The following is a 14,366-nucleotide window of genomic DNA, read 5'->3' as shown; positions in this document are numbered from 1 at the left end:
CGACGGGACTGGCCTTGGCCTCCGAGAGGACTCCCCAGGTTCCCCTCGGGCCAACCCCGAACCCCCTAAAAATTTAACAAAACATCCCTCTAAGAAGGTACATAATTTCCTCCTTCTTAGATCCCTCCCTGCTGCCGCTAAGTGCCACCTCTCGGGGTTCCAAACCCTTTCATTAAGGCTGGCCCTCGGGATCGTGTTGCCACTGGCCAGAGTTCTGCCTTAGGCACAAAGCCAGCTGGGTGACAATGGGCCCTAGAAAGAAGGCAATAGCAAAGCACTTCTGAAATATTGCCAAGAAAACTACAGGGACCCAAAAAGAGTGTAACATGTGTTTTAAACTTTATTTTCTAGCCTGAACAGCCATCTCCTAACAAGTGGCAGTTGGATAAATGGTTAAATAAGGTTAATCCTCATAAAGCTTCTGCTTTGAACCAAAATGGATTGGAGGTCTTTCAGTATTACAGCAAACTAAAAGAAGAAAGGCAAGACAGTGAAAATGTACCTCCCGTTGGCCAAGCCAGTCTCCAGGAAAAAGATATTAAGAATTTTAGTAAAGAGGAACTGAGATCTAGGACAGCTAACTTAGCCCCAGGGCATAGAGGAGGAAAGCAAAAACCACTTCCTTCTGCTGCTACAAAGTCAGTATCTAAAAAACAGCCAAGAAGGACAGAGAGTAGCCTGGCTGGTGATAACTTAAACAACCATGCAGCTGACAATCTTGATTTGAACCAAATTCATTTGGCAAATAATAACATTTGTAATCAGCCCAAGACTAGGCCTTGTAGCAACAACATTGAACAACAAAAAGAACCACAGTCTGTTACTGCTTCTGAAAAGAGACGCACAAGAGGCTCAGGGAAAACAGCGCCCAAGTCCAAGGAATTTATTGAGACGGAATCTTCATCTTCAACTTCATCTGACACAGATTCCCAGTCTGAACAAGAGGAGTGTCCTTCACCCAAACTGCAGACTGCAGCTTCAGCATCAGCTGGAAGTGAACAGAAACAAAAGAATTCTAGCAATAATGGTTGCAAAACAAACAATAATTGTGGTGCGTTTGGTTCCATCAACACCAGAACTAGCAATGATATAGCAAAAGAGCTGGAAGAACAGTTCTACACACTGGTTCCTTTTGGTAGGAATGAGCTTTTGTCTCCTCTAAAAGATACTGATGATGTCAAAGCACTTTGGGTCAAAATTGATTTGACTCTGCTCTCCAGAATCCCTCAGCAATTACTTGAGGAGCCGCTGATCATGAATACAGGAGTTAAAGAAGCCATACAAATGCAACATAATATTGCTGCTGACCTGCCAGCGGAAAAAGTGGTTCCTAAATCCAGAAGAAAACGAAAGGTAGGCTTTATATGTTGGTCTTGAAAAGGAATTCATAATAGCATCTACTGGATATATATGTGTGTGTGTGTCTTAGATATTTTGGTGCAAAGATACACAAACCTTTTCTTGCATTATCTCAATTCATGGAAGTTGGGAGGGGTTCAAAATCTGCAAGATGGAAGTGTAGCATCCCAACTGAAGCCCTGCCTCTTTTGTATCTATGTGCAAATGACACAATGCATATACAAGAGGGGTAGGCTTTAATTGTGACAACATGCTTGCCTTCTCGAATTTTTGGCACTCCTGCAGATGCCACTACCTCAACTGAATCCAGAGTTAAAGAGAATGGAGCCAGACCAGGCATGGTTTCAAATTTGGGTTAAGTCTACATAATCTTAAATGTCCATTTATCAGTCCTGGTAGCTTTCTGCACTGTTATGGTTTACATTTCCTAAAAGCCAAATGATCAACTACAGATGCTTGACCATCTGAGAAAAATATGTGATGCTTGACATAAAATCTGTATTTTTCTGCTTACAATATGGCTGTTGTCTTATTCTTTTGAGATAGAGTTCTTCCCTCACAAATGGTTTTTAAGACTGACAAAATAACATGCGACCAATTTGAGAAACATAAGTGATTTCTTGATTGTAATCACTGGGAACATGATTATATTTTTATTTACCCTAGCATTACTGGTTTTTGAACTTATGTATTTTTATTTGTGTAATAAATTTCTATACCATGTTCTATGATATCACATCTTAGAATTGCTTATTGTAAAAATATTAAACTACAAGGATACAGCAATAAATTAAAATAAGATAAAAACATATTTATTAAAGGGGAGAAAAGTAAAAGAATTAAAATAAAAAATTCTTATATATCATTCAAAGGATGTTTGAGATTAAGAGAGGAAAAAGATTGTAGGGACTGAAAGGACTTCAATAAATGATAAGCATCTCCTGGATTTTGGAGGGCAGGGTATTTTTCTGCATCATCTGCTTTTAGACAGAGATGCTAATATCTTTTCAGGTAAATAACATTATTTTACCACTGTTCCTTTACCATCCGTTCTCATTTTTGGGGGGAATAATGGTGTTCATGTATCAAAAGTAGAAGAGGGTAATTCCAGCTGTTCATAGATCCAGACTGATTTAAACCAATGATAGGAATTCATTTGGTCCAGTTCTTAACTCTCTTTACATATTATTGTCCATTGTTGTATAATTATTCCAGCGCCACTCGTCTTCTCTCCACATGGAGAAATAAAGAGATTTCTATTTACACGGAGCCCTGGTAGGTCATACAGGAAGGGAAAATGACAAAATAAGTGTCCTTTTTTATATACACCATATAAGCAAGCATGTACAAACAGGGAGAAGCTTACCTCACACTGTCACAACATCCATCATTAAACAAAATAATTGGAGGATCCAGTCTGGGTCAGTCGCTGGGACCAGAGATTTTGTCTTCTGAACTTTCAGACTCGTACTGGAGCCCCCATCCTCAGGGATCTTCTCTCTAACCTAGAGAGAGGCTAGAGGGAAGCTCCCTGAAGATGGACTCCAGCATGAGTCCAAAAGCTCGGAAGACAAACCTCTGGTCCTGGCGACTGACCCAGATTGGATCCTGCAACATTAACCTGGGACACGTATATTCGCCTTCATCCGTGAAACACATTGGATTCTATGAACACCTCTGAGTCTCAGACACACATAATTTGAAAACTAAATTTCTTAACTCATACACAGATGTGTGTGCAAAGAAATATCTTCGTATTTATCTGTGGATATTAAAACAATAGGACAGAACAACTTACAGACGCTATACAGAATAATAGAGTTGGAAGGGACCTTGTAGGTCATCTAGTCCAGTGCCCTGCTCAAGCAGGAGACCCTATACCGTTTCTGACAAGTGGCAGTCCAGTCTCTTATTGAAAGCTTCCAGTCTTGGAGCACACACAGCTTCTGAAGGCAGTCTGTTCCATTGGTTGATTATTCTCACTGTCAGAAAATTTCTCCTTATTTCTAGGTTGAATCTCTCCTTGTTCAATTTCCATCCATTTTTTCTTGTCTGGCCTTCAACTGCTTTGGAGAATAGGTTGACCCCTTTCTCTCTGTGACAGCCCCTCAAATATTGGAACATTGCTATCGTGTCACCCCTGGTCCTTCTCTTCAGTAGACTAGCCATATCCAGTTCTTGCAATCATTCTTCATATGTTTTAGCCTCCAGCCTCCTAATCATCTTTGTAGCTCTTCTTTGCATTCTTTCTGAAGTCTCAATATCTTTTTTATAGTGTAGTGACCAAAACTGGATGCAGTATACTAGGTGTGGTCTTACTAAGGCTTTATAGAGTGGTATTGGTACCTCACGTGATCTTGATTCAGTCACTCTGTTGATGCAACTTAGGACTGCATTGGCTTTTTTGGCTGCCATCACACACTGTTGACTCATATTTAATTGATTGTCTACTAGGACTCTAAGATCCCTCTCACAGTTGCTGCTATTAAGCCACGTTTCACCTAATCTGTATGTGTACTTTTGGTTTTTCTTGCCTAACTGTAAGACTACTTTTCTCTACATTGAATTTCATTTTGGTAGCTAGGGCCCAGTGTTCATGTCTGTCGAGATTCATCTGGATCTTGAGCCTATCATCTAGGGCAGTGGTGGCGAACCTATGGCACGTGTGCCAGAGGTGATTGCGATTGGAGAGCAGGTCACTGCTGGTCATCTCCTTGGCCCCCTCGCAGATGTTGCCCTTGGCCCGCATGTGGAGCTTGTTTCCCTCGTGCACTTGATGCACCTTGGCCCCACCTCGGGCTGCATCAGCATTGTGGTGCCCTCAGGGGGAGTGTGGCCCACAGAGTGGGCATGGCCCACTGGGTGGGCATGGCTGCGGTGGGCATGGCAGACTGGGTGGGCATGACCGGGGTGGGCGTGGCCACCTCAATGTTCCTTGTGGGGGGATACCTGTGGGGGCTGGGCATGGATGAGGGAGATCCAGGGGGTCTCTAGTGGGTGGAGTGGTGGGCAGGAGGCTCGTCCTGCTGGGTGAGGCAGGGGGCAGGGTGGGGGTGCCATTGCCGCAGAACAAGGAAAGGTGAGGCAGGGGCTGGGGTGGCTGCTGCCTGACACCATCGGCTCCTGCATATAGAGGCCAGTGAGTGCATGGGGGCTAATGGTGTCCGTCAGCAGCTACAGCCTGCCGGCTCCTCGACTGACGCACTCTGGGGTTCTACAGCCCACTGCCAATACTGGGCCAGCCCTCCAGCAGCAGGCGGAGTAGGGAAGGGGGGAGGCACATGATGCAGACCACCAGACACACCTACTCCGTCCCATCTGTTTTTGCTTGAGATTGGAGAGCAGGTCACTGCTGGTCATCTCCTTGGCCCCCTCACAGATATTGCCCTTAGCCCGAGTGTGGAGCCTGTTCCCCTCGTGCACTTGACGCACCCTGGCCCCACCTTGGGCTGCCGCTGCCAGCAGCTTGTGCAGGTTTATTAGGCCGCCACCGCCACCCGGAGCGACAGCCCCACCCAGCACAAAGGAGGCAAAGCGGCCAGCTAGCAAGCCCAAGTAGAGGTGGTAGAGCACACCCACACCCAGCAAACCAAAGGCCACCTCGAATGGGGAAAGCCAGATCCCCATTGGCCCCCCAGTCTCATCTAGGATTGTGTGCCCCCCCTCTCTGCTGGGTGGCTGGCCGCCGAGGCTCAGCAGAGATGGGGGGCACACAATCCTAGCTGGGACTGGGGGCCATGGCACTGATGGGAATCTGGCTTTCCCTGCTCGGGGTGGCTTTTGGCTTGCTGGGCGTGGGCGTGTTCTACCATCTCTACTCAAGCTTGCTAGCCAGCCGCTTTGCCTACTTTATGCTGGGTGGGGCTGCTTCTCCGGGCAGCGGCGGTGGCCTAATGGACCTGTGTGAGCTGCTGGCGGTGGCAGCGTGCTTGCCCACAGAGAGGGCTCTGAGTGCCGCCTCTGGCATGCGTGCCATAGGTTCGCCACCACTGTCATAGAGTGTTGTAAATTAGAAGACATAGTAGGAGCTAAGGCTGATGAGAAACAGTGACTCGTCTAAAGTTTGTTAAATTGACCCAGTATTTTAAGAGAAAATACCTTAGTGAAGTGAGGATCCCAGCTTTGCTCTGCTGATTAAATTTCATTCAGGCAAATAAGAATTTCATCTGCATGATTAATAGCTTGAAAATAAAAATGTTGATGACTCCAGACATAGCCAGACAAACACAGTAAAGTACTGTCCTGTGCTCCATGAAAAGTAGCAGGTTTTGACAGATGGCTAAGCCCTTAAATCTAGCTATCTGTCACAAGTCACTTCTTCTCCAAGCCCCTGCTGCACTTCATGTTCAGGAGAGCAATTGGTGATAATTTTTCCTTCCTGCAGGTGACACTTGCTAGTGGGAGAAATGAAGCTAAAGAAATCTATCCATCACTATCCTTAACTTGTCCTATGTTAAAACTGTAAGGACAGCATCATTTGTCAGCCTTGATACTAAAGCAGAAGAGGGCTTGGCAATAGTTTTTATGTTGGCATCCTTTTCTGCTGGCTTAAGGACCAGTACATGGCTGTCTGGCTGTGTCATTTGATAGCAGCTGTTGCTCCTATGCTTTCTGCACCCAGCTGCAGACAACAGCAGCTAATGGTAGGGCATATTAATATGAATAATGACACCAGTTATTTCTTTGTTCCCAGGTGGAAAAAGTGAGATGATACACTGGGATATGTAGGCAAGTCTCTCCTTGCTGGAAGTATGGACCAGGGATAGAATTGCAATAATATGTTTATAAGCTTGTGTACATGATAGTTCACTAAGATCACAAAGTTTGAATGGATCTTACATAGAATCTTAATGGAGTGAAAAAAAAAACAATCTTCTACAATCCACTTTCACTAAAGCATCACTGCTTTGGAATAGACCACAAGTGGCTTGTTAAACCAAGAGGGAAACTACAAGTTCCTTTTCTTTGTAGCTTTCTTCATTATCTGGATTGGGACCTCTATCTTGAAAGCTTCATAACCATGTACCATTTGCCTCTAGGGCAAAGGGGTTATCAGAAAGTCAAGAGAGCAGTCCAACTATGCAATTGAAAGCTCACTGCTTTTTTTTATGTGCAATGCATGTAAATAAGAAGTAGGACTGCCATCTTGACTGTTTTTAATCTTCCTCTACAGATGCCCCTGTTAGCTTCAACTATTGAGCTAAAAGATTTGGTATACATCAGAAAATTAATTAATTAGTTAACATAAGTTAACACAATTAATATAAAATAATAGTTAATTTCAGTGTTAACTACCAAACTTGTAAAATACAAATTCTACAAGATTTCTATAATTTTATACCAAAATACCATGCATATGAGGTATTTTTTTCCGTTAGTATGAAAATCAGGATGAAAACAGAGAGACTAAGAAGATTCACACTGAGCAAGAATGTTTCTCCAATTTACTTCCTTCAGCCCAAGTTATTTCTTCACCAAACCATTTCAAAATCATTAAAAAAAGGTATGTATTATCTGGCTATCTAATATTTGATGTAAAATTGTTATTTAATATTAAAAGAATAAAAAGCCGTTTGTCAGAATACGTTTGTGGTCAACTGCTGATAACTTAGTTATAATAACTCAGTTTGATCATCATACTTATTTTTCATCACTCTTATTTTTCATCACTCTTGATATCCATGGTTTTGGTCCAACTAAACAATGTCAACAATGACATAATGGGTATCAAGGGCTGAGAAAACATTTTTATGTATTCACAAAAACTCATCTGCCAGTTTGTATATGTATAAAATACCCCAAAACATGCCTGGAATCATTGATTAAGTGAAACATTGTGCTAGAAATACCACAATGTGGTCAACATTTTCAAACTGTGAATAACCAGAATATGCATAATGATATTGATGTAATTGAGTAATAATTGTGCTAAATTGGTTAATTAAAATTGCCACTTTGACATGAATTTTAGGATGGAACAGAATATAGTCAGAACTTGATTGGGAAAATAACAATATAAATTTAATAAATAAAAATAATAAAATTGACTTATATTTCCAAGATAATCTCATTTCTCATCCTCTTTGATTTGTTAAAATGAAACTATAATGTATTGGTATTTTTGAACTAGAATGGTGGCTCTTTCCTTTTAATACAATTAATTTTCACCAACAAGGGTGGCAAAAAGAAACCATGCTTTTGAAGTATTTTCAAGGACTTCCTGTATTTCAAAATGACACTTCATGAAGTAGGTTGATAATTTCTTTTTGATTTCCTCAGTAGCTATGGTCCTGCTAACATTCCATCACATCAGTGTATTTGTTTATTTAAAAGACTTATATGGGCCACCCATTTTATATGCCATAATCTTGGGCAGCTCAGAAAATAACAATAAAAACGTAAAAATCATAAAACTGTAACAAAAAGTTCCCAAAGGTAAACACTCCACCATACATCCACTTTGAATCCACTGTACCCCAACCTCACCCTACTCAATACTTGACCTAGTTCTTTAAGGCTTCTCAAAGGCTAGGAACATGGAGGCCTGCCAGATCATAAGGGGAACATCACTCCATGAGGGGAAAACTGCTATAGAGAATATTTCTGGGTGCTATTAAATGACAACATTTAAGGGAATGACCTGAAGTACACCCACCCTATCTGACTGGGTAGAATAGTGGACTCTTTCAGTTTACTAAGTATTAGGTTAGTTCCTAATTTTAGTTAGATTGAAGTTCTATGCAACGATTCATCCTAAAACCTTAGAAGAATCAGAATAAATTAAACTCATGACCTGCATGAAGAATGTCTTGTCTTCATGAATTAAAATTATTAATTAATAGATGACATGTAAGACCTTGAGGACCTGGTGTCTGCCAGAGTGTCCAGAATGGAGTGATGAACTGATTTGATTTAGTGCAGTTTCCTATCTTACTGTTAATTTAGGCTAAGATTTTAATGATGGTGTTGATTTACCAGAATCCATTGCAGAGTGTCTGATTTCAGTCTTTCCTTATGTATCTTTTCCCATGGACTACAGTCCAAACCAGAGACCAACAAAGCCCACTCCTATTGGTAATGACACTACATGACAGCATCTAGGAACTTCTGTGTATTGCAGCTTAAATTAAGGGAGGTCACAAAATAACATGGCCATGAGATAAAGTAATTGTGTTCAGTATTACATGTGAAATCATAGCCATCAGGGAATAGCTAGCTCAGCTGTGTTTCTGCATAGCCTCAGTCCTAATTGCACTAGCTAACTCAATTGATGGACTAGCAAGAGATCCCAGTTAAAAAATGTAATTTGAGTGGCTTAGAAATAAAATGTAATAGTGACAGAAATATTTTCTTGGGAAAGATATAAAGTATGCTTAATGGATATTATGACAATGAAGGTGATGTAGTCTAAAGTTTGCTGTCTGCAAAATTGTCTAAAACAATTATAAAAAATCATAAAGAAAAGCCATAACCAACATTAAAAATAAGTATAAGCGAACTATTTAGCCACTATCTTGGACTATTATTTGCTTTTTACATAAATCATTTGTTATTACTTTATACATACCTATATTGCTCTTCCCTTTCAGTCTAAACAACATTAAGCAAAGCACAAAAAAGAAATTAAAAAAGTAGCCAAAGAAATAAATAACACAAATTAAAGGAAAGGCAATATAGCTAAATTTAGTTTACATCAACCTTATTCCCTAGACTTCTCTATACTTGCAATCCCACCCTTCTTTCTACTGTATCTGTATACCACTTTATACATTGAATTTTGTTCTTTAAACCTAATAACATTGTTTTAAGATATCATCTGTGCAAGAGCCAGATACAAGCAGATAATTTTAACAGGAGTATATTGAGAAGATTATTTGGGCTCAGGGGCTGCGGATTGCCCTAAAATGGTCCTAATACTTAGAACTAGGACTATCAGATCTGGACTAGAAAAGTCCACATATATCAAAGAGATATAAAAAATCTCTTTGGTTCTATCCCATGGGCATCCAGATTTTTGCAGTTCAGATTTGGTATTAGAAGATTTGGTTTATTTTCTTTGTTGTCTCTGTTAACTAGGTTATTATATATTTCTGTCTCCTTGGGTTCTGTATTAATAGCAATAGTATAGCACTTAGACTTATATACCGCTTCATAATGCTTTACAGCCCTTCTAAGCGGTTTACAGAGTCAGCATATTGTCCCCAACAATCTAGGTCCTCATTTTACTGACCTCAAGGATAAAATACTGAGTCAACCTTGAACCGGTGAAAATTGAACTGCTGACAGTCAACAGAATTAGCTTGCAATACTGCATTCTAACCACTGTGCCATCACAGCTCTTTAAGTTATTGTTATTTAAGTGCTGAGTTTACCAAATGCAGAGAAATTCTAAACACATATTCTCTGTTTAGTCCATTTGATTTTATAAAATGTCACTTGTAACTGTAAAGCAGTGCTCCACAACTTAAATTTATTTTTAAAAGCCACATCTTATTTTCCAACCAATCTTTAAAGCAAGTCTTCATTTCTATATAAGTATTTTTATTATACATTAACCATATATTTGAAGCTTGTACTTTTGGTACTCATGCTAAAACCTGTTTCCCCCCCCAAAAATTAACCAAGTTCATCATGAAGTTACACTAAAGCTAATAATGATCATAATATAAAAAATATATGTTCCTCATTTTGAGGGTTTTGACTGTCCATTACTGTAATTTCCATTTGTAGTTTGGCAACATCAATAAATAAAAATGAGAAAGTGCTTCAGTCACCTAGTTCTCCCTTCTCTGATGCATCAAAGTATAATTTCTGTAATGATGGTTTAACTTCTAGCAAGACAAATGGTAGCAACCCTTCGTCTTCCACAAGCTCAAGAAGAAAACACAAGAATGAGATTAGATCATATCTACATCCTGGAGATTTCAGTGTAAGTTCTGATCATAATGTATTTAAAGTAACGTGTTTAAAAATCCATTTTGTTCATTTATAGCCCTATCCATTTAGATCAGGGATGGGGAACTATGGCTAGCTCAGGAATTCTGGGAGTTGAAGTCCACAGGTCATTCTCCCCCCCCCCCTGATTTAGATTGTTTGGAAAAGTCTTTCCTGGCATCCCACCCCCTTTAGAATTTGAGTATCAGGTGAGAAAACTTTTGATTCTACTGACATCCCAACTATGTGAACTGGAGAAGAGTTCATTGAAAATTGATTTGTGAAAATTTGTCTGAGGCAATGTAATATGTATTTCCTCGCTATCACTTTCTCTCTGCCTCTTTTGATAAACATTCTCTTCTAATATTAGATTTATACTTCTACATTTAAAAAACAATTTATTTGTAAAGTATCTTCAGAAGTGTTTAGCTTATTACTTTTTTCCTAATTTACAAGGATTGTTTATAGATATATGACCATGAACTCTTCCTAAACTGGTACCCTCTAACTGGTGGAACAACTCCCTTCATCTACAGTGAAGTTTAGAAAATAGAAGAATGGTAGTCCAACCCTTGTAGAGAATATACAAATGGGGATATACTTACATTGAAGTCTCATTTTGTAAAGTCACACATATTTCACTGATTAATCCTATTCTTCTCTGAGTTCAATAAAACTTAAACTTCTTTGTAATCTTGTATAGAATTGTATCTCAAAATTCATAAGATTATGCTCAGGTTGTCATCTTATGCATGTATTATCTAGAAGAAAGTTTTACTGAATTCAGGTACACTTTTTTTGATAGATGTATGTAGCATAGGATTTCACTGAAAGTATTCTCTGAGCAAGAAACAGATATATATAGGAGAGATATCTGCAAATAGATTTGGTTATTTATTTTCTCAACATACAATTGAAAGATTTATGAATAAATAAAAATATCCATACTGAAATGCTGTGGGTTTTTGTTGTTGTTCTGAACTGTAATTGTTTGCATCCATAAAAAATACTGCACGGGCAATAGTCCCTAAATGTAATAATACTTCTAAACTTGTTTACAGTTAGTTTTGATGGCTGGATTCATGATTAGTTCCTGATTATTAATTTTACTGTTTGTTCAGAAAGCCATGTATATCAATTCAGAAAATACTCTGTTCTGCAACAAGACACAGTGCCAAAAAGAACCATGGTCATCTATATTGACTGTGCCCAAAACCTATAGGAAATCAAAACTCATAGTTAATGATGGGTAAGTCAATTGTTTCTTCTGCAGAAATGTTTCCTTCCTTCCTTCCTTCCTTCCTTCCTTCCTTCCTTCCTTCCTTCCTTCCTTCCTTCCTTCCTTCCTTCCTTCCTTCCTCCCTTTCTTCCTCCCTCCCTCCCTCCCTCTCTCCCTTCCTTCCTTCCTTCCTTCTCTTTCTTTCTCTGCTTCAGGCTAAAATAAAATGCTCAAGGCAGTGCACATAAAAATGGATATATGTGAACTTCAGATGTACCAATAGAATTGTCTTCCATGCTTGTCAGAAATGCTGTGTGTCTCTGTGTGCCTGTATCTGTGTGTCTGTCTGTCTATGTGTGTGTACATTTATTTACAGATTTAACATTGTTTTAATGACATCATCAGTTCTAGAATCATTACAACCATTGCAAAGAATTATTTTAAAAACAGTATTGGAGAAAAAAATTTAAATGGCATTTAAACATTTTTTGCAGTTGAGTAAACAGGTCAAACAATTTAGAAGGTGCATCTTTGTCTCTATAAGAAATCTTTGCTACAATTAAATTACTGAGATTAGGTGTGGTTTTCCTATAAGGCATTTTATTTTATTCTCTTTTTTTTGCTCCCACATTGTTGGAAGTCTATAAAGATGGTCTATAGAGAAATTTTCCCCCTCTTCCCTTAGCAATTCTTTTGTAACTATAATTTTAGAAATCAGGTAAATGTTTCATGTGGAGTCAGTAAATACAATACAAGGCCTCACTGTGCAAAAGCTATCTTTCTTAGAGAGGGAATTCAACTACAGGAACCGGAAATGCATCACAGGAACAATAGTGATGAATCATAGAGTAGCAATATGACACAAGAAACAAATATAATAGAGATGAATGTTAGGGCTGCATATAAGGTAAACATAACACCCATAACATCTTCCCCTTTTCATGTTAACGAAACAACATTATGAAATTTTGGATGAGACCCAGTAACAACACTTTCTATAGGTTGAGTCTGTTGAGTAGTTGCGAATGTCTGCCACTACGGGTGAAGATTGGCCCTCTTTGTACTAAGAGTTTCTCCAACCTCACTGAGGTTGCTGGGCTCTTCTCACCACTTACTGGGATGTTCTGCCTTTGATTGCTGTCAGGTATACTGGTTTGCTCAGGACTGGGTTTTGTTGGTTTTTTTTGTAAAAGTTTCTATTAGTTTTTTTCCCCATACATTCACTAATACATATTTCATTCCTAATCTTTTATTCTTTCCTCTAGCCATCGATAAAATAAGTCCCAAGTTTTATAATATTCCGTTTCTTCTTTTTCTTTCAGTCTCATAGTCAGTCTGTCCATCTCTGCACATTCTAGTATTTTTTGATTTATTTCTTCATCTGATGGTATTCCTTCATTTTTCCAGTATTGCGCAAATATAATTCTTGCCACTGTTATGACATGCAAAATCAAATATAAGCTTTGTTTGTTAGTCTTTTCTGGCATTATACCTAATAAAAAAAGTTCAGGGTTAAAATCTACATGTTCTCCCAACATCTTTTCTAGCCAGGTATGTATCTTTTTCCAATAACTCTTTACTTTGTCACATGTCCACCAAACATGATAATACGTGCCTGACTTATATTTACATTTCCAGCATCTATCTGACATATTTTTAAACATTTTTGCTAATCTTGCTGGTGGCAAATGCCATCTATAGAACATTTTATATAAGTTTTCTTTGTAAGAAGTTGACATTGTCAGTTTGTAATTTCTTTCCCATAAATTTTGCCATTTTTCTAATTCTATATTATATCCAAAATTTTTCACCCATCTTATCATTGTTTCTTTAACTTGTTCACTTTCCATTTTCAAAGTTAATAGAAAAATATACATTTTCTTAATTAGTTTCTCATCAGAAGTTAACAATGTCTTACCAAACACAATTTGTTCCTTATAAAATCCATACAGTTTAACATCTTTATCATATCTAGCTTGCATTTGTAAATGTGCCCACCATGATAGATTGATACCCTGATTTTCCATTTCTTGTTTAGATTTTAAATTCCCTTCAGAGTTTAGACTATCTCTATATGTCCAGATTTTTTCAAAGTTCACTAAATTTGGGTGTACAAATGCTTCCATTGTTGACAACCACCCTGGAATTTTCAAATATATTTTACATTTTATTTTTTCCCATGTTGTTAATAATGCATTTCTTATATAATGATTTTGGAAATATTTATGAACTTTATTTTTCCCGCACCATAAAAAAGCGTGCCACCCCAATTGTAAATCATGCCCCTCCAGATATAACAGCCTTTTATTTCTAAGAGTTATCCATTCTTTTACCCATGTTAATACAGATGCTTGATAATATAAAACCGACTCCGGTAGACCAAGTCCTCCATTTTCCTTGGCATCTTGTAACATTTTCATCTTAATTTTAGCTTTCTTTCCTTGCCAAATAAATTTCAAAATTAGTGAATTCAAGTCTTTAAAGAATTTTTTCTCAAGTTTTATAGGTATTGTTTGAAATAAGAATAAGATTTTCGGTAGTATGTTCATTTTCACTGTAGCAATTTTTCCTAGTATTGACAATTACAAGCTTTTCCATTTTTCCAGATCCAGCTTTATTTATTTATTTATTTATTTATTTATTTATTTATTTATTTATTTATTTATTTATTTATTTATTTATTTATTTATTTATTTATTTATTTATTTATTTATTTATTTATTTATTTATTGAATTTATATCCCGCCCTTCTCCTTGCGGACTCAGGGCGGCTGACAATCAGTTAAAAAATACATCAATAACAATTACAAAATTAAAATTAGTTAAAAAGAAATATTTAAATGTTGTCTAATTA

General features: G+C 38.0%; 1 protein-coding gene across 1 annotated transcript in view; it reads left to right on the top strand.

Moving 5' to 3' along the window:
* Positions 1-14,366, top strand: part of LOC107288161 (AF4/FMR2 family member 3-like) — a gene marked incomplete at its 3' end in the record, with an annotated part of 256,331 nt that overhangs the window by 236,948 nt on the left and 5,017 nt on the right. Inside the window, exons 15-18 of the mRNA XM_029284284.1 lie at positions 352-1,353; positions 6,738-6,862; positions 10,090-10,288; positions 11,415-11,542. Of these exons, the coding sequence (XP_029140117.1) occupies positions 352-1,353; positions 6,738-6,862; positions 10,090-10,288; positions 11,415-11,542 (1,454 nt within the window). The remainder of the gene's footprint in view (positions 1-351; positions 1,354-6,737; positions 6,863-10,089; positions 10,289-11,414; positions 11,543-14,366) is intronic.

Source organism: Protobothrops mucrosquamatus, unplaced genomic scaffold (genome assembly GCF_001527695.2).
Source record: "Protobothrops mucrosquamatus isolate PMUCROS unplaced genomic scaffold, P.Mucros_1.0 scaffold490, whole genome shotgun sequence".
NCBI classification, from domain to species: Eukaryota; Metazoa; Chordata; class Lepidosauria; order Squamata; family Viperidae; genus Protobothrops; species Protobothrops mucrosquamatus.
Note: the sequence above shows the minus strand (reverse complement) of the source record. Positions and strands in the feature narration are given on the sequence as shown.